General features: G+C 44.5%; 2 protein-coding genes across 6 annotated transcripts in view; one reads left to right on the forward strand and one right to left on the reverse strand.

The window, feature by feature from the left end:
- Positions 1-4363, reverse strand: part of phf21b (PHD finger protein 21B) — a 50098-nt gene extending 45735 nt beyond the window's left edge. The window contains exon 1 of one of the 4 annotated variants that reach the window (XM_069720586.1): positions 3971-4363. In XM_069720586.1, coding sequence (XP_069576687.1) covers positions 3971-4024 — 54 coding nt within the window. In that variant the 5' untranslated portion in view covers positions 4025-4363. Of the gene's footprint in view, positions 1-2357; positions 2891-3851 lie in introns of those variants that run through there. The other 3 variants (XM_069720585.1, XM_069720587.1, XM_069720588.1) reach the window with 3 other exon arrangements.
- Positions 4364-16823: 12460 nt separating this feature from the next.
- Positions 16824-22002, forward strand: nup50 (nucleoporin 50). Of its 2 annotated transcripts, none has more exons than XM_069720596.1 (8): positions 16824-17001; positions 17909-17987; positions 18075-18158; positions 18276-18474; positions 18736-19326; positions 20042-20126; positions 20377-20495; positions 21172-22002. In XM_069720596.1, exons 2-8 carry the CDS (start codon positions 17919-17921, stop codon positions 21369-21371), a joined length of 1347 nt encoding a protein of 448 aa, XP_069576697.1. In that variant the 5' UTR covers positions 16824-17001; positions 17909-17918; the 3' UTR covers positions 21372-22002. The 2 variants fall into 2 exon arrangements, with proteins under 2 accessions (XP_069576697.1, XP_069576698.1); XM_069720597.1 differs by having other exon boundaries at positions 18736-19206.
- Positions 22003-22275: the final 273 nt, after the last annotated feature.

Genomic DNA, 22275 nt, shown 5'->3' on the forward strand with positions numbered 1-22275 from the left:
TCACCTGAACACACACACACACACACAGTAAAACCCTGACACTTTTAAAAACACACTTTAAATGGGCCAATCACAGAGCTGCAGGAAGTTGCCTCTAACTTCAAAATAAGAGCCACTAGTTTGAGAGTTCAAAGGTCATCAACACTCACTGAAGTGTTACGATCATAACTTCTGTTCTAAGATCATAAAACAACCCCAAAGGGATTCATGTATTATGTAAAATAAATCAACAAAATTAGCGTTATTGAACGCTGAACTTTTTTTTAACTTCAATTTTTACGTAAACTTCAGGTCAAACCCCGGCGGTCTGTGATCCGATTGGACGGAAGTGAAACTCACGAGATCTCCAATAAAAGCAGAGTGTCTCTGTAAATCTGAATAAATGTGTTTTCAGTATTTTGTCTGTTCAGACAGAAAAAACTAAAACGAGAAGCAGCGTCGACCTTCACTACGACGCCTCCAAAATAAGGGCGTGCTTCCCCGAAGCGCTCCACATAAAAAGAAAAGCAGGTTACTACGGCGACTGATCTCTGAGCGTATCCTGCTTTCTGCTCACAGCCGGAGGCGAGTCGGAGGACACGCAGACTTTAAACACGATTAAACCTGAATTGGTTTTAAAAGAGGTTTTTTTGGGGCATTTTATCTCAATATTTTATTTTTTTAATCACATTGAGTTTGATTTAAATAAGTTTTTTTTTATCCGATTTAACAGTAAAACAACAACAGGGAATGTTTTCTTGAACTTTTCATACTTTAACTACATGATGCTGATAGTACTTGTTGTACTGTGGTATATTCACAGCATGTATTTGTACTTTTACTTCAATGAAGCGCCTGAACACATCCTCCTCCTCTGATTGGTCTGATGTCGGCTAATTAAAAGGTTGAAGTCAGTAATCTTTGCATCATGACCTCAGAGTCATAAGAGCAACAAAAAAAACAGCTGGAAATAATATTTACTGAAAGAGCGTTTTGGTATTTTTTGGCCTCTTGTCACCAGATTCATGCAGGATTATGGAAGCTCCTATTGGCTCCAATGAAGTGTCAATCAAACGGGCAGCGTGCAGACGCCAAGAACACGTGTAATTTGAAACAATACCACAGCAGCTCAGGATCTAACAACACGTCTTAGACTGAATGCTCTACTGGACCTTCACAGACTGGACCGGACCGGTTCTGAACTAAGAGGCTTTTTACAGCTGAGTAACGAACGACATCATCATCTCGCAGGTGATCAGCACACGTGACCTCGACCGTGACCTTTGAAACACAACATTAAAAACATTTCAGACTCCAGACCCCGCCTCCTTTTTGGCAGGCCGTCCAATAGAAGAAGCCGTCTCGCACCAATCAAAGACATCAAACACGTTACAGGTGGAAACTCTCCCACACACCTTCACGTCTCCATGGTTACAGATGCTGCCCTTTGGTTTTTCCCTCCTCACGTCAGAAAACTTTTTTTTTTTTTTGCTTGTTTTTGTTTTCACAGACAAAAAACGAAGAAAAGAAACTAGTCGCCTTCACCCGACAGGTCGGGAAAAAAAGTGCTGCCATGACGCAACGCAGAGCAACACACACACACACACACACACACACACACACACACACACACACACACACACACACACACACACACACACACAGAGATCAAGGATGCAGCTTCATCGAAATACACCTGCAGACACACCGAGTTTTGTTTCTAATCGCTCTTCATCTCCCTCCTCTTCCTCACTGGTTCTGGACTCAGACTTCCAGCTGGAGGCCTCAAACCCGCGACCCTGAAACGACCTCCGGGCTCCACAGACGAACACGTGTTAGTTATGTGAGCGGAAAAACACTCGCAGCTGGAAAACTTGAGTGTGTATTTTTTGTTTTTGTTTTTTTAGGTTGATTTGGATTGTTTTAAATCTCTGCAGGACTGGTTCTGGTTCTTGGTTCTGGTTCTGGGTTCTGGTTCTGGTGTGTAAGAGGAAAAGCAGCAATTCATACGTGAGGAAGCAGCAGGAAAAATAAAAAGTAAAAGGTCACGTTTTGTGCTTGTTTAAAAAACGTCTCTGCTCTGCTGACTGGGCTCTCTGCCCCCCCCCCCCCCGCACCCCTCCTCACAAACCAAAAACAGCATCAAAGCAATCAAAATGGTAATGTTAGGCATGAATGGGGCCCCTCCCCCTCCCCCCCTCCTCCTGCATGAAACTCTGCAGACTTTTCTCCTCTCCATGTTGGAGGGGGTGGGGGGAGAACCTCCCCCCTTTCTCTCTCAAAATGGAAGCTTCCACTACCAAACTACAGAGAAGGAAGGAAAATAATAATAATAATAATAATAATACAACAAGGCTCCAGATTTAAAAGCTTCACACCACAAATCCGGAGCAGAACGCGGTTTCTCTAAAAAGAGCTCGTGTTGTTGTCTTCGTTCAAGTTTAATGGGTTTAAAACTGGAGGCTGGAAAACTGCATTCCACAGGAAACGGGTCGATTGAAGGCAGGCAGGCGTCGAGCAGCTCAAATAAAACACGACACAGCGACGGGCTGATAAATATCGACCTATCTTTTTTTTAAGCTTGAATTCTTGCTCGCTTGATGTGAGGGGGAAGTTGTGTGTAGCTGCAGCCGGGGCTGGGACCGCCCGGCGGGGCGGTGCAAAGCGGGGCACGGAGGAAGCCGAACAGGAGCTGGCCGCGGTGCTGAAAGCTCCGCCCGGCTCAGCTCAGCAGAAACACCGCCTCAAAGTTAATGTAGGACGAACGGCTCGTTCGCCATAAAGACGGTAACGGGAAGAAAAGGAACAAGTGAAAGCGTCAGAGTGAGCGAATCAAATGCACCGCTGGGGTCACGTGACCGAGAAGAAATAATACCAGCAGACTAAGTGTAAAGTAACAAAACCGGCCGTTAAAAGAGGTTAAAAACCGACCCGGTTCTGCTGGTACCGACTGGTGGAGCCGGTCTGACTCCCGCCGGAACCAGCAGCTCCTTCCATCAGCCCGAACCTCCACTCTCCAGAAACACGTCGACCTACTCAAAATGGACGCTAACATTTCTCAACATTACACAACTTTGAGACAAGAAGCCCGGCGGGTAGGCCGAGGACCGGGGGCCCGGCTCCAGGACCGGGGGCCCGGCTCCAGGACCGGGGGCCCGGCTCCAGGACCGGGGGCCCGGCTCCAGGACCGGGGGCTCCCCGGTCAGGGCCACCGGGGGGGGGAGACCGGGGAGGAGGAAGCTTCTCCAGCCAGCGGGCGCGCACACACACACACACACACACACACACACACACACACACGCACGCACACACACACACACACACTAAAAGCCTGCCAGCCGGAGCACGAAGCAGCGGCTCGGTGTCCCGGTGTCCTCACAGTCCACCCCGCACAAAGCACCTCATTTTAGGGGCAACGAAAATGAAACTTCGCGGCACCCGTGATGGGGGTCGTTCCCCCCCGCGGAGTGTCCGCGGAGAGGGCCCAGAAATAAAGCCAGATTTTCTGCTGATAAAGTTTCTCGTCACTCCTCCGACCCGCCTGCCGGGCTGGAGGCTGCGGAGGCTCCGGGAGGACGACGCGGTTTTACCTGCCGGTCCCGCTTCATCTGCTGCAACTAGTTTAGAAGCGACGTGGCGGCGGAACGTGTCGAAAACAAAGTGCAAGTTGAAGAGTGAGGCGGGAACAAAGCGATGGTCGCCGCTCGGCTCTGCTCAACCTCATAAATATTCAGGTCGCGTCCGGATCGCCGCTCGAGCACCGCCGCATTATCTCCACATTCTTGTTGCTGGCGGAACAAACAGCCCGACAGAGCGGCCAAAAGTGCACTCAATCACCGGGACTCGGCGGCCGCGTCGCCGGCAGACATTACCGGCGCCGTGTCGCAGAGTTGTTCCCCCGGAGCGGCTCGCCTCTTCATCCCGTCACATCTCCTCCTCCTCCGGCTCCCAAACACCAACAAGGCTCACAATAACACGATGCTTCATTTACCTGATGACATTGGATTTCTACTTTCAGCGCCTCCTGAAGGCCTTGTAGTTCCATGTTCCGGCCAGAAAAGCACTTTTCTCCCACTTTCGACGCGGCCGAGACGAAGTTTAAGTGAATTAAAGATTTTTTAAAGCGACAATAACAATTGAAAGAAGAACTACTCCGGCTGCAAAGCAAGTTCTCGCTTCTTTTTACAGGCTAGGACTCATCACCCACTTTCCGCCCGTGTCTAAAAAGTGCTCCAAACCCGGCACAAAGAGCCCGGGCTGCGGTCGGATCCTCTCCGGAATTCGGCCGAACGGCGACGGGTCCGGCGGGGGGTCGGATTCGCTTTTCTTCCGGTAATTTTAAGTTAAAAACGGGAACTATATTTTGTCCGAGTCCGCGGCTTGATTTCACTTTGCCTGGGGAAAAGTTGCGCTTCGGCTGTCAATGGTAATTCTCAAGTTCCCGGATGGAGCAGAGAGAGCAGAGCCCTCCCCTTCCCCCTCCTGGTGAGCATGCGCAGTGAGCAGGAGGAGCTCCAGTCAGTGGAGCACAGTGAGGAGTATTTTCTGATTAAAAGTCGTGTTTTCACACCTGTAGTGACAAAAAAACGCAACTACACAAACAGGAGGGATGTATAAGGCTCAGATCAAAGTAGGATTCTTAGTAAATATAGTTTTTGTACAGCTAATGTGCAAATTAACCATGATTTCCTATTATTTTATCCAATAAAACCTCAATTATTGACAAAATAGTGCATCTAACCTGACCTACATGTTCAGTAACCAAAGCTACAAAATAATCAGGGAGTAGTATTATATATTTCATCAGTTTGTCTACATACAGGTTATAAAAAGAGCCCGAACATAAAGACAAAACTATGGGAAATTATGGGTTATATTTAGGGGGAAAATGCAATAACAGGAGATTAATTTATAAATCCCAACTCCACTCATACTTCAAAGTTTTTTGGAAATGGTTTGAGCAAAAACTGTCAGTTTAGTCCAAATAAAAAGATGTATTTTGTTGTCATAATGCATTTTGTGTGTAAAGTAAACAAAGAATATAACATAAAAACATCGCAAATTGTTACGTTCAATAAATTGTTAACAGACTGAACTTTAACACATTAATCTGTTTCTGCTTCATAAATCTCAGGACATTCAACTCAAAAATCAAAACTTGTTGATTTGACATTAAAAAAAAATATGTTTGTAGTAATGTAATAATTATAATACGTTTTTATCCTTTTGAGACTTCTGACTTTACAAAAGTTTTGCGTTGTGCAGGAAAAATAGTTTACAGAGTAAAAGAAACACGAGACAATATTTAAAAATGAGAATTTTAAAATAAAAAGATTACAAAAAAACAGCTAAAATGGAATACAACAGATTAAACCGGAGATCAAAAGTTACAGTGCAGGATATTAAATAAGATCTGATTCATTATTCTGTAATCCTCATTTGCATTTTTATGTTATGCTTCTTCTTTTTTTTTTATAAGCTGATTATGTTTTTGGTTTCATTTCCTGTGTTTTAACCCTCCGTGCTCTCGGACATTGTCACAGCCTCGAATATCTTTCCCTGAAAATTCACTTCTGTGAGATTGAAGCTTCTCATTTCTCTCTGATGTGATACTAAAGCAGTTTAATGGGGAATTTGTACCATTTTATTTAAATTTTTAGTCCAAAACTAACAGTTTAGGTGTGTTTTGGTTTCTCCGAGCCAAAAAACACATGACGTACTGAACAGGGGTTTGTTTTAAACACCCGTCCCTGAATGCATCTTTTTTTTTTTTAAATCCACATATAAAATGAAAAGTGGGGAAAAACACAAATATTACAATAAAAATAGCATTAAAGTTTAATTTAAAAAGCATCATTAACGACTACTTTTAGTTTGAGTTTTAAAGTCAGACATTGTAAACAGAGATGATGAAAAGAATACCAACTCATTAAAAGAGGTTTAGGGCCTTTATGGATGAAGTGACTGAAATATAACATTGTTTATTCAAAGAGCTTACTGTCCAAAAAGCTTATGATTTGATTCATTATTGCAGAAGTTAACTTAAATATAAAAAGATTAAATAAGATTAAATGGTAGTTAAATGGTAGTTCAGTCTACGTGCATAGATTCTTTATGAAGATGTGAAAGTGATTTATGTTTCAGCCTCGAACAGTGAAATGCTTTGTTTACACCTTTAAAAATGGATGATGCACTAAAACAGGAGGTTTAAAAAAAGATGGCAGCAGCTACAGCCTGAACCTGCTGACACAGAGAGGAAGAAACAAACATCCAACATGTCGACTCCACGTGAAACACATTTGTAGTTTCTGCCTCTTCAAACACAAAGAGGCCGAATGAGGCAGTTTGTTCTCAGAAATCCTCTTCTTCCCCATTTCTGACCCCCGCTGCCTCCTCCTCCTCCTCCTCCTCCTCCTCCTCCTCCTCCTCCTCCTCCCGCCCCTTTTGGACGCCAGCCGAGCCGCCATTGGTCAGAGCTGCTCGCGAGGCACAAGTGGGGGGCGGGAAGGGAGAGCCAATCAGGAGTTGCAAACGCAGATGGACAGGAGGGAGAACCAATACGGGCTGGAGAGGCGAGCAGGAATGGGGGCGGGGCTGCGCGGGGCTGAGTATGTGATCTGAGAGTTGATGAAGAGCAGAAATGGCAGTTAGTGTTTTGAATTTACTGTCAACTCGACGACGAACAAGTTTGAAGCACTTAAATATCATCAGAATCAGAACGAGGCGGTTAGAAGAGTTTCTGTTGAGGGTTTCACGACCGAACTACAGCCAGTATTTCACCGCAGGGAAGCAGAAAGTAGCACCATGGACAGAGGCAGCAGCAGCTGCTGCAGAACTACTTGTTCATGTGGATCCGCCGAGCAGCGCTCCTCTCCGGGTGTATGAACACTGAAACCCTGCAGACCTCCATCCTCCATCAGACCCGCAGACCTCCATCCTCCATCAGACCCGCAGGCCTCCATCCTCCATCAGACCCGCAGGCCTCCATCCTCCATCAGACCCGCAGGCCTCCATCCTCCATCAGACCCGCAGGCCTCCATCCTCCATCAGACCCGCAGACCTCCATCCTCCATCAGACCCGCAGACCTCCATCCTCCATCAGACCCGCAGACCTCCAGCCTCCATCAGACCCGCAGGCCTCCATCCTCCATCAGACCCGCAGACCTCCATCCTCCATCAGACCCGCAGGCCTCCATCCTCCATCAGACCCGCAGACCTCCATCCTCCATCAGACCCGCAGACCTCCAGCCTCCATCAGACCCGCAGGCCTCCATCCTCCATCAGACCCGCAGGCCTCCATCCTCCATCAGACCCGCAGGCCTCCATCCTCCATCAGACCCGCAGGCCTCCATCCTCCATCAGACCCGCAGGCCTCCATCCTCCATCAGACCCGCAGGCCTCCATCCTCCATCAGACCCGCAGACCTCCATCCTCCATCAGACCCGCAGGCCTCCATCAGACCCGCAGGCCTCCATCCTCCATCAGACCCGCAGACCTCCATCCTCCATCAGACCCGCAGGCCTCCATCAGACCCGCAGGCCTCCATCCTCCATCAGACCCGCAGACCTCCATCCTCCATCAGACCCGCAGACCTCCAGCCTCCATCAGACCCGCAGACCTCCAGCCTCCATCAGACCCGCAGACCTCCATCCTCCATCAGACCCGCAGGCCTCCATCAGACCCGCAGGCCTCCATCCTCCATCAGACCCGCAGACCTCCATCCTCCATCAGACCCGCAGGCCTCCATCAGACCCGCAGGCCTCCATCCTCCATCAGACCCCGCAGTAAAGTTCAGAGGCAGCCCCCCCCCCCCTCCCCCCCCCCCCGGAGCCCCTCCCCCACCCGTCAGGTCTGCTGCTCCATCAGCTGCTACTTTTCATTTCACGGCTCAGCAGTGAAACTCTTCAAGTCCTCTTTTTCCATCCGACTCTTTCCTTTTTTTAGGCTCCACTCGCTCTCAATGGACTCAAAGTGCAGATATATCTGCTGCTGTTCCTGTTTGTGCTTTTTATTTATGATCGGTGTGCAGGGCCACAGCCAGGATGGTAGAAACACCCCCTCCCCCCTACACCCTCCAACCCACCGCAGCTTTTGTCTGAAATTAATGCGAATATTTGATGTTTAATAGTCAATCAAATGAGCAGAAAAGAGTCAAACTGATGTGAAACAACCACAAAGACACCACACAAAAAAATGACCACAAAGACTAGTTTAACTTTCTATTGTTTTGTCGAGCCTATTAAAAGCTCAACAATAAAGCTTTTTTGCTGTTAGTGCCAAAGTTTGACCTTCACATCATGATCAGAGAAAAAAAATATAAACGCTGCTACTGGATTTGTTTTTTCAAAATAAGCAGTTGTATCTACAAAACCAGAGAGGATACGCAAAAATATCACTACAACAAGAAGCAAAATAACTTTAAAATGGATCATAAAAGACGACAAATGAATGGAAAAAAAAAATGAAAATAAAAAAAGGATCAAATAACCAGTGTAAAAAGACATCGATAACAAACAGATGTCAAATGTTCATGAAGAGATGTTAAAATCCCCAAATGACTGCAAAAGAACTACAGACATGAAACAACATCGAGACATAAAATAATTGTAAACAAAAATCTCTTAAAGTCTAAAAAAGACAAAAATCTCATGACTGATGTAAAACAACCACAAAAAGACAGAAAATAGCTGTACATTTAAAAAAAAAAAAAAAAATTTTTAATGAGTAACAATTTATAATTTAGCGCCCTCTTGTGGTCAGAGTAGTTATTACGAGTGCAAAGAAAGAAGTCGGGTGATGTAGTTATGGAGCAACAAAGTCAGGAGGAGGTCGGGGTGGACGGACAGGTCAACAAAGTCACTGCTGTTTCTTTCATCGACACAACATAACTAACTGCTTGTTTATTGTCGTCACCATGACAACGACGATCCTCTAACGACGACCCTCTAACCCACTAATAACATTAACCCGGACCACGATGTCTCTTTTAACAGTGTATATTTGTGGTTTATGGCGTCAGAAGGTCGTAACGAAACACGTAAAAGGTCGTTCAGGTCGGACGATGCGTTCGGAAACAAATTCAACACGAGCGTTAAAACGATTTCAACTTTAAGTATATTTCCAACCAACAGATTTTTAGTGTGTATGTTTGTATAATACGAACAAATTATTGATAAATAACACAAAAATAAATCCCGAAATCGTGACGGCTTTAAACTTGAACGAGGAACGGACGTCTACTTCTGTGACGTCCTGACACGTAAACAGAAGAAGAAACACGTCTAACATTAAAGGGTTCATCTATATAATTTAACAGTTTGAAGGAAAAGCTCTGGAGAGTCTTTAGAAACCGAGAAAGTCATAAAATTAGTGGATTAATAATCTGAAGCTTTTCTAACTTTCCTTCTGATTGATTTTCAGTGATTTGGTTTCTGATCCGTCCAGTGGACGACACGCAGGAACTTGGACAGATTTGATATCAGCTGGACGTTAGTTTTATCTTACGGTCCACCTCGGGCCAGGCCTGAACCGGCCATCTGTCCAAACTGGCAAAACCCCCGGCAGCCCGGCCGGTCCTGGACCGGTCCGCCGCTGACAGGAGATCCAGTCATCTGCAGCCTCACGGCAGGAAACAAAACATCACTACTTTTATTTTGGTGACTCACTGAATCCAGAGGTAACTCGTGATTAATGACGTCCAGATGTCAGATTGGGATTAAAGAGGACGTTTTACTTCACTGAAGCAAAAGAAACTTATACAAAATAAAAACAATGAAAGAAAGAAAAGAAAAAGTAACGCGCAGCATAGATCCTCACACGGATAAAACCGATGATTCAAAATTCACTTTACAGCTCAAACAAAACACTGCGTTGACCAAAAAGCTGCCGACTATAGCATGTTTATGTTTATTACATATGAATTTCCCCCCAAAAATAAATAAAAATTTACAAAACAAATTATCAAAATATGTATATAAAAAAAAAAGATTCAATCATACAAAATTACCAACTTTTATCAAATTTACATCAAATACTACAAATAAATTAAAGTGGTAAAATTGCCACAAAAATTGTAGAAAATATTTTCCCCAAAACATTTCTATTTTACAAAATTAACCCCAAACGTAGTAAAATGTCCAGAAAAGGCCTAAACGTTCACCTTCGACCTGAGAAAACGTTTCTAACGCTGACGACCAATCAGATGTTGTGAATCTGTCAGCGAGCGACTCGTTTCCAGGAGTTAGAGATTAGAAGCTTCTTCGTTGTTTCTGTTTGATTTAAAGAGAAAAGCAGCGACCTGAGAGGAACGAGTCGAGTCGAGTCGAGTCGAGTCGAGTCGAGTCGAGTCGCGGCGGTTTTGAAATGTTTGGCGCGTCGACGCCGACGTGTTCGGTACAAACAGCAGCAGGTCGGCGCTCCGACGCCGCCTCAAATCAGCGCTGACATTTGTATTTGCTCTTCCAAGCAGACGGAGCCGCGGCCAACGACATCTCCACCGCTGAGGAGAAGATACTCTGACATTTGTACGGATCGCGTCTTCGGGCTTATGAGAGGTTGACAGAAATGTCAGCCAAGTGCAGTCGGAGAGCTGGCAGCCCGAATCAGAGCAGCGGGCCGGACGGCCGGGTCGACCTGTCGGACCGGAGACCGTCAACATCACGAGGACGAGCTCTCGAACCGACACGGCGGGAAACACGAAGGTACTCGGCAGCAGCCAGGAAGAGATTCAAGCAGCTGAGACGTGTTTGGAGAAGAAGAACCACGCTGACGGAGAACCTGAACCGAGCTCCGCCCTCTTTCTTTCTCCAACAGAGGAAATAAAATGTTCAGGTTTTTTTTTATCCGCTTCCGTTTGCCCTGTTAAAGTTACTGCATTACACTTCCTGTGTCTGTTTCAAATTAAAAGCCTCCTGGTGTTTCAGTTGACAAAAAACATTCATTTCTTTTATTGTGAAACATTACAACCGATGAAAGTAGCAGTTTTATATTATTGGCTTTATTAAATTACAAGCTTATGGATATTTACATATAATATTGATTTTTGTATTTACAACTTAACACTGCGTAACCACATTACACGATATTAAAATAGTAAATGTTTTTTTATCGTCTTTTAGTAATAAGGAAACATTTTACCGAATTTCCCCACTTTGGGATTAATAAAGTCAAACTTATCTTATAAATCCCTTCAACTTAAATATTAAAATAAACTATAAATAAATAAACAAAGCTGGAAAATCGAGTTATTGTCATTTAAAATGCTGAGTTTGAAACTTCCTGTCTATCAGGTGTTTTAATCAAACAGATTAACTTCTCAGAAATGAATTATTTGTTTTTAGGTCAAATCAACTTGTTAAAAGTACATTGTTATTTTGAAAGCGTCCTCACTTCACGTCCTGCTCGCAGCGTTTGTCTGAACCGTTGATGAACATGAAATATTGTCGTGGTGTCTCAGACGAAGCTCCTCCGACTTCTCCTCGGTCTGATCCAGTCTTCGTGGCGACCAGCCGAGCAGATCAACCGGCGGCACAAAGAAGCGGCGCCGCTACCGAGCGAAGAGAAGCGACGCGTCCGCGGCTGCTTCCTGCGGCGTGTTGTTGGTCTGGAAGTCCGGACGTCCGGAAGTCGTCCTGCGGAGATCATCGCGCCGACACAACGATGACTCCGGTTTTGTGTTCAGCGGCTGAATGAGGCTCGCGGCGGCGCAACAACTGTTTTGGAGCTTTTGTTCAAAGAATCTGCAAAGAACCGACGTCAGCGTTGTGCGATGAGATTCCTGCCAGCAAGAATTAAAGCGACTCACAGCAACAACAGGTGGAAAACGGTTCTCAATTAAACACTGAAAACATCAACAATTTATCTCCCACATAAATAAACAAGTGCACGAAGAGTCTGTTTACGTTTGTTCATCTCAAACTTTTCATCCAAAATTTAGACAAAAATCTAAAAGAATTCCCAGAAAATTCGCCAAAGAAAACAAAAAAAACGAACAGTTGTACACCACAACTTTACAGCACAAATAAACATGTTTACGGCTCGAATAAACATGTTTACGGCTCAAATAAACATGTTTTCGGCTCAAATAAACATGTTTACGGCTCTAATAAACATGTTTTCGGCTCAAATAAACATGTTTACGGCTCAAATAAACATGTTTACGGCTCTAATAAACATGTTTACGGCTCTAATAAACATGTTTTCGGCTCTAATAAACATGTTTCCGGCTCTAATAAACATGTTTTCGGCTCAAATAAACATGTTTACGGCTCAAATAAACATGTTTACGGCTGTAATAAACATGTTTACGGCTCTAATAAACATGTTTTCGGCTCTAATAAACATGTTTCCGGCTCAATAATAAACATGTTTTCGGCTCAAATAAACATGTTTACGGCTCAAATAAACATGTTTACGGCTCAAATAAACATGTTTTCGGCTCTAATAAACATGTTTACGGCTCAAATAAACATGTTTACGGCTCTAATAAACATGTTTACGGCTCAAATAAACATGTTTCCGGCTCAAATAAACATGTTTCCGGCTCTAATAAACATGTTTTCGGCTCAAATAAACATGTTTCCGGCTCTAATAAACATGTTTCCGGCTCAAATAAACATGTTTTCGGCTCAAATAAACATGTTTACGGCTCAAATAAACATGTTTCCAGCTCAAATAAACATGTTTTCGGCTCTAATAAACATGTTTACGGCTCAAATAAACATGTTTTCGGCTCAAATAAACATGTTTACGGCTCAAATAAACATGTTTTCGGCTCTAATAAACATGTTTCCAGCTCAAATAAACATGTTTTCGGCTCTAATAAACATGTTTCCAGCTCAAATAAACATGTTTTCGGCTCTAATAAACATGTTTTCGGCTCTAATAAACATGTTTCCAGCTCAAATAAACATGTTTTCGGCTCAAATAAACATGTTTTCGGCTCTAATAAACATGTTTCCAGCTCAAATAAACATGTTTTCGGCTAATAAACATGTTTTCGGCTCAAATAAACATGTTTCGGCTCAAATAAACATGTTTTCGGCTCAAATAAACATGTCAAATAAACATGTTTTCGGCTCTAATAAACATGTTTCCAGCTCAAATAAACATGTTTTCGGCTCTAATAAACATGTTTCCAGCTCAAATAAACATGTTTTCGGCTCAAATAAACATGTTTTCGGCTCAAATAAACATGTTTCCAGCTCAAATAAACATGTTTACGGCTCAAATAAACATGTTTTCGGCCTGGTGAAGGTCCATTATTATCCCGTTTACGACAATTGTACAAATTTTTATCCAACTCAAGGTTTCAGTTGTATCAGGACTTAAAGTTCTGCAGAATTGAGGGGCGGAGCTGCTTTGTGGGTGGAGTCACAAGTAAAATATCTTAAATACCATATTTGGACGAGCTGGGGCGGAGCGAGTGGGGGGGGGGATCTGACACTATAAGCCCCGCCCACCAATACCGGAAACCCTTCTGCACCACAGACCTGTCAATCAAACTAAACTAAAGATTTGTACCAGTTTGTATTTTGCATTCATTTAATTAGATTTTATTAAATTGTGGTCATCAGCTATCAGAATGGGTGTAAATAAAAGAACATTTTGTTTTAATCCAACTCTGAGGATTTTGTATTAATTTAGCTCTTATTTTAAATTAAATAGTCTGAACACTTTGCAGCACTTGTCTCAAACTTGTTGTCCACACAGCTGCTCACAGTTTGATGATTTATCAGGAATAAATTATTAATCAGAATAATTCAATCACCTGTCAGATTGTTTCAAAGTGTTTGCTGACGGTTTGTACTTCCTGTAACTTCCTGTAACTTCCGGGTCTGACTGATGTTTACGGTCAGAAACTTAATAAAAGTGATTACTGATCTCAGGTGTGTCTCCTCCACCTGCACGCTCACAGTGACGTCAGCTCGTAGCGCTGAGACCAACAATACTTTATTTAAAAAACTCACCTGCAGCTCGGCGGCAGAAAGTCCCGTCACCCCCACAGGTGAAGCCAGGTGAGGAGGTGAGGTGAGGACGCAGGTGAGGTGAGGACGCAGGTGAGGTGAGGACGCAGGTCCCCGCCACGTTTGTTCTCATCTGAATTCACATTTAATCTCGTGAGTTCCTGTGAGATCGCTTTAAAATAGTCCGTTCAGGAAGTCACGATGAACGCAAAACAAAAAACAAACAAAAGGTTTTTCACAATGAAGTTAATCAAAAGAAGGAAGACTTTCAAAATAAAAAACCCGGTTTATGAATAAAGACTATCTTTACAAAACAAAAACCACAAAACAGGAAGTGACGGGGTCTTATCATGAAAGTCAGTCTTACATTTATTTCATTGACAGACGTCTCAGAATGTTTGTTGACTGAATGTTCAGGATGTGAAAAAAGTTTTCTACAAAATAAAAGGAGAACATCTTTGAAAAAAGGGTTTGAATTTTGAATTGTTTTTTTTTATCGTTTGATAAGTTGATGATAATATTTAAATTTTTTGTTTAAGTGCGAAGCTGTTGAATTTTCTTTGTTGCTCTCTTTCATTCCTCCCTGAGCCACTAGAAGGCCTTCGCTCGTCTTCCTCTCGTCTTCCTCTCGTCTCCAGACAGAGGTCCAGTCAAAAAACACACTTTTACTCTTGAGGTGAGCAGAAACTCCTGAAGTCTCCATCCTGTGATTAAACTCTGATCATTTAGATGTGAGATCATTAAGAAACATCAGTTCTGCTTCCTTTTAATTTGTCACTGTACTAATTGCCGTCCACACAGCCAGTCGATTAATCCAACCTAATTACAGCTCCATTTGCAGAAGCCTAATTGACATGTGGATCTGTGAGCTGAGCCGGAGATTAGAGAGGAGATGCATCGAGTCAAAAAATATTTTAATGATTTAATCAGATCGGATTAATTAAAGGCAGAAATCGGAGGTTTACCTGCCGGCCACACCAGGGTTCATTCACAAAAGACAGAATTTTATTCTGGTGTCCTTCTGCTCATAAAGAGAGACTTTATGAATGAAGTTCAGAACTCCACCGTGTTTCTGTGTGAATTTAAGATCTCTGCAGTGACGACTGATGTTGGAAAGCTCGACACCTCTCAGGGACCATGTCGCCTTTGATTCGACTCTCATCTCTAAAGCCCGGTCCCGTCCAAACCAGGTCCGACTCGCTCTGAGTCCTGCCAGCTGCTCCGGGCTTCAGAGGCCCCCCTGTGGAGGGGGGTGGGGGTGCTGAGCTGAGGGGCCCCTCGTCTTCATCATCCTGCAGTGATTCAGAGTGCACAGCAGGACGGAGCTGCTGAAACAGGAATCACACAAATATCTCCTAACAGATAGATGCTCAGTTTTATTATTGACCATAAAAATGTTAAAAAATAGTCCAAAACTCAAAGATTGCTATTTACTGACGTAAAACTGAAAAAAATCTGAAATTCTTCCAGTTTGTTTAAAGATTTGTATTCATTTTAAGCTCCTTAGTGAAACATTTTCACGCTTTTTTTTTCTTTTTCCAACATTTTGTGTTTATTTCAGCTTTAGATTTGCACTAAAGGAACATTTTCGTTGAGTTTTAGACGCATTAAATCAGTCAAATGTTTCTAAATCATCTTTAAAACTGTGCTGTCAGTCAGAGAAGTGTCATCGTGCTTTATTTAAAAGCCTTTAAAGGCCTCTCTCCGCCGGCTGGCCTGCTTCATCCACATTATACAGGTTTTCTGTCTTTTCTGCTGCCAACTCGTTCCATTTTCTCCTCGCCAGCTGGTCAGGGGTCTCCTGCTGCCGCCAGGGCCCACAGCTCACTTCCTTCTTTCTGCAGCACCTGTTCCTGTTTGGCAGCGCCGGCCGGGACGCTGGAAGCTTGGAGACGAGCCATCTGCCGCCCGAATCTGCAGCACGTTGCACCGGTATCTTCCTCCAGCCTCTCTCCGACTTCCTCCTCTGAAACACACCGAGCTCTCCTCCGTCTCCTCCGTCTCCTCCGTCCACACAGAGCCGGACCGGATACCGTTTATCTGGAGAGATCCAATCAAACAGCTCGTTTACCTCCTGCAGGCGGAGAGACGCTCGTCTTTCACCTCAGCTGCTCAAAGCTATTCTGACATTGATGCATTTAAAAGCTGAAAAAGTCCTTGTGTGAACATCACAGGATTATGTTCACGCCTTCAATGGAAGTTCAAATACATTCTGCATGAAATCAATCCAGTTTCTTGCCTTTAAATGTCCTTTAACACCCACATAATGACATGATTAAAGGGGTTGGAAGATATTTTTTTTATCAGTAATGAAACAGCAGCTTTTACAAACTTTTAATTTCACATATTTGTAGCCGATAAATTGTTAATAAGTCTCAGATGTGTTTGTTTTGGTTCATGAGTTTAACATGGAAACAGACTGTAAACAGCAGCTTTAGAGCTCGTTATTTCATTATTATTGTTCTGACGTCCTTCAGCTTATAGTCACTATTTTCATAAAAAATAAGTTTTTCAGATGTTACTGTGGCTGAAATGTAAATGTAAATCAAGATTTATAATAACTTTCACTCTTTGTGAAATATGTTGGGAATGAGAAAATCTGGCCTTTTAAACAAAGTGAAGGTTTCACTTTTGTAGTTCAAATCTTTTGAATGTGGATACAAAGGTCATGTAAATGCTCTGAATATAAGAAAATAAACATGTATATGTGTGTTGATTGTTTTTACCATTTAAATGTGTCAATATGTTGATTTGCAATTAAATCTGAATTCAGAAAAGTCTCTTTTTGAGGGTAAAACCTCCCAACACTTTGTTTGGACTACAACTCCCGCCGGTGATAGCGGCCCTGTCTGATGCGCATGCGCGAGAAGGAGGGGCGCGTGCGGACGCATGCGGATGCACCGCTCTGTGAAATGGCGGCGCGAGGAAGGCTCGTTCACGCAGAGCGGTAGTTGAGACGGCGGTTAGCCAGCGTTACCGGGAACGGCCTTCGTCCCGCGGATCAACCGGAGAGCCGCGAAAAAAGGGGAAGAGGAAGAGGATTTACATTCCAGAGAAGGTCCGACATTTTCTAGACTTCATATAAAATCGATTAAAACCCGGTTGGTGGAGGAGATGATGTTAGCAGCGGGCTCGCTACTGCTCGGGCCCGGCTAGCTCACCGGGTCATCAGCCCCGAACCGAACCAGAACCGGTCAGCGAGTCTGTGAGTGGCAGCTACGGTAACGGTCACCTGGTCACCTGGTCACCTGGTTACCTGGTTACCTGGTTCACCGGATAACCTAACGGAAACGTTATTGATGATCTAGCTCGCTGTGAACGGACCGTGTGATTGTTGTGTCCCGGAAACGGAAAGCGAACCAAGTTAAACGAGTTAACCGGTAACTAACCACGTTAACTGGTAACTAACCACGTTAAACGAGTTAACCGGTAACTAACCTGCCCGGTGAACCGGACCTGGTAAAGGGGTTAGTGTGATTTTTAAACAGCTGATCATCTGAACCGATCAGATTTATTTCTCTGGATAATAATAGTATTAAACTAGTTTTACTAATATCAGCTGTTTGATTTTAATATGGTGTCTGAGGTATATTAAAGATGATTTCCTTTTATTGATCTGATCTGTTTTGTATTTTTCTCAGAAAACTGATCAATCAGCTGTTTGGTGGAGAAAACTAAATTAATTTTAATCAGAATTATTGATTTGACTGATTTAGAGGATTTTTTAACCTTTTATTTATTATTTTTATTTATCCATAATTATCCGATTGTTTTCTACTTGATCGATCTGTTTGAATGTTTCGATTACGATCAATAATCAGAATGTGTTGCCCCAGTGCATGCTGGGAAGGATGCTCAGGTTAGTGTAGATGATGAAGGACACCTTTGTCTGACCTGCAGCCAGTTGAGCTGTTTGTGATTGATTGATTGATTGATTGATTGATTGATGGGTGTTTGTGTCTCAGAGTCGGAGGGATGGCGAAGAGGATCGCTGACAAGGAGCTGACGGACAGGAACTGGGATCAGGAAGAGGAGGGGGAGGAGGTGAGGCGGCGAGCAGGTTATCGATGGCGGTTCTGATCCGATCTGAGTCTGGTGCTGACTCTGGTTCTGGTTCTGGTTCTCCTTCAGGCCGGGACCTTCTCTGTGGCGAGCGAGGATGTGCTGAAGAATCGGGCGATCAAGAGGGCCAAGCGCAGGAACACAGGAGCGGAGGTACAAACACAAGCTCCGCCCCCTGCTGCCAGCCTGTCTGTGACATCACAGCGCTGCGTGTCCTAACCGTGTCCTAACCGTGTCCTAACCGTGTCCTAACCGTGTCCCGTGTTTAAGGGCGAGGTGAGCGGAGCCTTCAAAGGATTCAAAGGCTTCTCTATGACTGCGGCGTCAGGGGGCGGAGCCTCCACCCCGACAGCGTTCTCCGGCTTCGGGAACGGCGGCGGCTTCAAAGGCCTCGGAGGTCTGACCAACGGGAACAGTGGCACCGCGTTCTCTGGCTTCTCGTCTCCACCCGGCTCGACGGCGGCCGCAGGTGAGAAAAACAAGTGGCACCAAACTGCATTCAGAGGATTTTATTTTGAAAAGTCGACACTCAAAGGAAGTGGAAATCTGTCTGAGGGTGTAACGGAGCAGAACCAGCTGTGTGTGTGTGTGTGTGTGTGTGTGTGTGTGTGTGTGTGTGTGTGTGTGTGTGTGTGTGTGGAGTTGCTGGGGGGCGGGGTGTGTGCAGAGGGGGCGGGGCCTCCTCCCTCCCTCCGCCTGCTCTCATGTCTTCCTCCTCCTCTCCTCTCAGGTCTAACGTTCAACGGTCTGACCTCGGCCAGGCCGGCCGCTGACATCACGGCCAAGCAGACGAATGGCTCCGCCCCCGGCGCGGCGCCGAGCTCCAGCGGTAACAAGGAGTACAGCCGCCAGCTGACGGCGCTGAACTGCTCGGTGCGGGACTGGATCACCAAACACGTCAACGACAACCCGCTGTGCGACCTCAACCCCATCTTCAGGGACTACGAGCGCCACCTGGCGAGCATCGAGCGCCAGTACGGCAGCGCCGCCGCCGGGGGCTCCGAGGACAAGAAGCAGGCCGCCGCCCCTCCTCCTCCGTCTTCCTCCTCCTCCTCCTCCTCAGCTCCGAACTCCGCCCTCTTCTCCTTCAGCAAATCAGACGAGTCGAGTCGGGAGAAGAGCGCCGCGACGCCCGCCGGCGTCACCTTCAACTTCGGCCAGAAGGTGGACGGCTCGGTTCTGAGCGCCTTAGGGTCCAAAGGTCCGCCCAGCTTCTCCTTCTCCTCTTCATCCTCCTCCTCCCCCTCCGGACAGACCTCCCTGTTCGGAGCCGCGGCGCCTCAGCTCTCATTCACTAAAGCTGAAGATGCTCAGCCGGCAGGTCAGGAGCCTCTTCATCACTCTTCATCTCTCTTCATCTTCTTCATCTCTCTTCATCTTCTTCATCTCTCTTCAACACTCTTCATCTTCTTCATCTCTCTTCATCTTCTTCATCTCTCTTCATCTTCTTCATCTCTCTTCATCTCTCTTCATCTCTCTTCATCTTCTTCATCTCTCTTCATCTTCATCATCACTCTTCATCTTCTTCATCACTCCTCTTCTTCATCGCTCTTCATCTTCAGCTCTCTTCATCGCTCTTCATCTTCATCTCTCTTCATCACTCTTCATCACTCTTCATCTCTCTTCATCACTCCTCATCTTCATCACTCCTCATCTTCATCACTCTTCATCTTCATCTCTCTTCATCTCTCTTCATCACTCCTCATCTTCATCACTCCTCATCTTCATCACTCTTCATCGCTCTTCATCTTCATCGCTCTTCATCACTCTGGTTGGATCTTAAATAAAAATCCTTCAGTTTCACGTTAAATATCTTTTTATAGTTTAAGATGTTTAAGTTTAATAAATGCAGGTTTAAACCTGAATATTCATAATTCAGTTTAATCAGATTATGAACAGATGTGGTCTGATAATAATAATAATAATAATAATAATAATCGTCTGATTATCAGTTTTATTGTTTTATTTGATCAGCTGCTGAAAAACACTTTTTTCTGTATAAAGTAAAACTGGTTTTGTTTTTGTCCTTCGTGCAGACGTGAACGGAGACGAGGAGACGGAGGAGCCGCCCAAACCCGACGTCAAGGAGGTGAAGGAGGACGACGCCTTCTACTCCAAGAAGTACGGCAGAAAGATCGTTGAAAGAAACGTTCAACACCGACAGATTCACAAAACTCCCGCAAATCCGACTTTGTGGTATTTTATGTATCGACGAAAGGGACTTGTGTTTTCTTTTTGCCCTTAAACCAGACTCCATTCACAAAACGTGCGATTTTAGAGAGCGGTGTGATCCGGAGGTCAGAGGTCGTACTCGCATCAAAGCGATGGTGAATCTGACCTTCTTCTTCTTCTTCTTCTCTGCTGCCGACAGGTGTAAAATGTTCTACAAGAAGGAGGCGGAGTTTAAAGAGAAAGGTGTAGGGACGCTGCACCTGAAAGAGACGGACGAGGGGAAGACGCAGATGATCATCCGCGCCGACACTAACCTCGGTAAAAAAACACGTTCAATATCACGTCTTCATATTCCAGCAGAAGTTTGGAAAACAGTGAAGAAGAAAAGGAGGTTTTTAAGTCTCGTGTCTGGTGAGACGTTCTCAGATATTGAGCATGCTCACCAGAGACGTCCATCTTCATCCAAACCGGACAGGAAATAAGACTTAGTGTTTTCAGCTGAGCTGTGGTCAGACAGCTCCCCCTGCTGGTCGAACACGGGAACTGCTGCACTTTAGAAAAGTCTGAACTCCTGATCATCTCTTTGATCTTCACGAACTCAGTCCCACATCAGAGCTGAAACAATCGATCGATCAAGAAACATTAACTTTTAATTTCTCTTCTGATCATTTTTCTGCCTGAAAATAAACATTTAAAATGTTTATCTTCAGCTGTTGGAAATTGAAAGCTTTTCATCTTTATTTTTGCATTTCATCATTAATCAATAAAATAATTAATTATAAATATTCATTTAAACAACGGAAAACTTTTATTTACTTAATTAATTTGGGAGATATTCTTATTTAAAACTAATCTAAATGTCAAACTGATTTTCTGTCACATTTAAAAATCCTGATGTTAATTTGGGGAATAATCAATAATCGAGACTGTATTATGTATATATATGTATATATTGCCTGGATCGATGACGCCCCCCTCCCCCCCTCCCCTCCAGGTAACATCCTGCTGAACGTGCTGGTGAACTCGTCCATGCCGTGTTCTCGTCTGGGGAAGAACAACGTGATGGTGGTGTGCGTCCCGAACCCGCCGGTGGACGACAAGAACGCCAGCAGCCCGGTGCCGTTCCTGATCCGGGTCAAGACCTCCGAGGACGCCGACGAGCTGCACAAGCTGCTGGAGGAGAAGAAAGGCTGAAGCCCCCCCCCCCCCCCGAGCCCATCACCCTCCCCCTCCCTGAGCTTTTAGCAGACTTCACCTGGTCATCCGCCGACCTCATCACACACACACACACACACACACACACACACACACACACACACGTCCTGGTTAATCAGCTATCTGATGGTCAATCGCTCGTCATACTGTGAAATCTCTTCGTCGTAATCGAAGCCGTCGTCATGGCTACATTCCCTCCGACCTGCTGCTGTCCGTCAACGATCACCGACCGTTTTCATTGGAGGAACCGAGCGAGTCGAGTCGAGCTGTTTTTTGGGGAGAAAAAGCTCCGAAATAAAATTCAAATTTTTAAAAAGCCAGTCGATTTGGTTTTACAAATTAAAACAGTAACAGTTAACATTTCAACGAGCGTCTGCCGAGTGGGTTTATTTTATTTTTTAGCCTTTGTTGTTCTGGATCTATTTATTGTGTCGGCAGGATATTTCGTCTGCAGAGCGTCTGAACACGAGTGAAGGAACGCGTCGGACTTCCTGTCGTCCTGTAAACATGGACTCTGTTGTTCTCCAAGTGTCCTTCGTGGCCTCCTGACGAGGCGAGCTGTCATCAAACATTTGTAAAGACATTTATTGGAATAAAAGGAACAAACCGACTCGCATCATCACTTATTTCATGATTATTTTGTTTGTTTTCAGATTCATCTTCTAGTTCAGTTTTAACGTACGGTTTTATTTGTTTGTTAATTTGAGAACAAGATTTCACAATAAAATGTTGAAATATTCTCTAACCTCTAAATTAAACGTTTTATCAGTGAAAGTCTTAAATTCTCTGATTATATCAAAATGTTTTCCTAAATATTCACAGAGCTGAAGGTGTGCTCACCTGTGTGATGTCATCAGCAAGGAGGCGGAGCCAGAGAGCGTTT

The sequence above is a fragment of the Brachyistius frenatus genome, unplaced genomic scaffold (assembly GCF_029030835.1).
Source record: "Brachyistius frenatus isolate BFR_SWC_R1_liver_20210118 unplaced genomic scaffold, ASM2903083v1 Contig_244, whole genome shotgun sequence".
NCBI lineage: Eukaryota > Metazoa > Chordata > Actinopteri > Embiotocidae > Brachyistius > Brachyistius frenatus.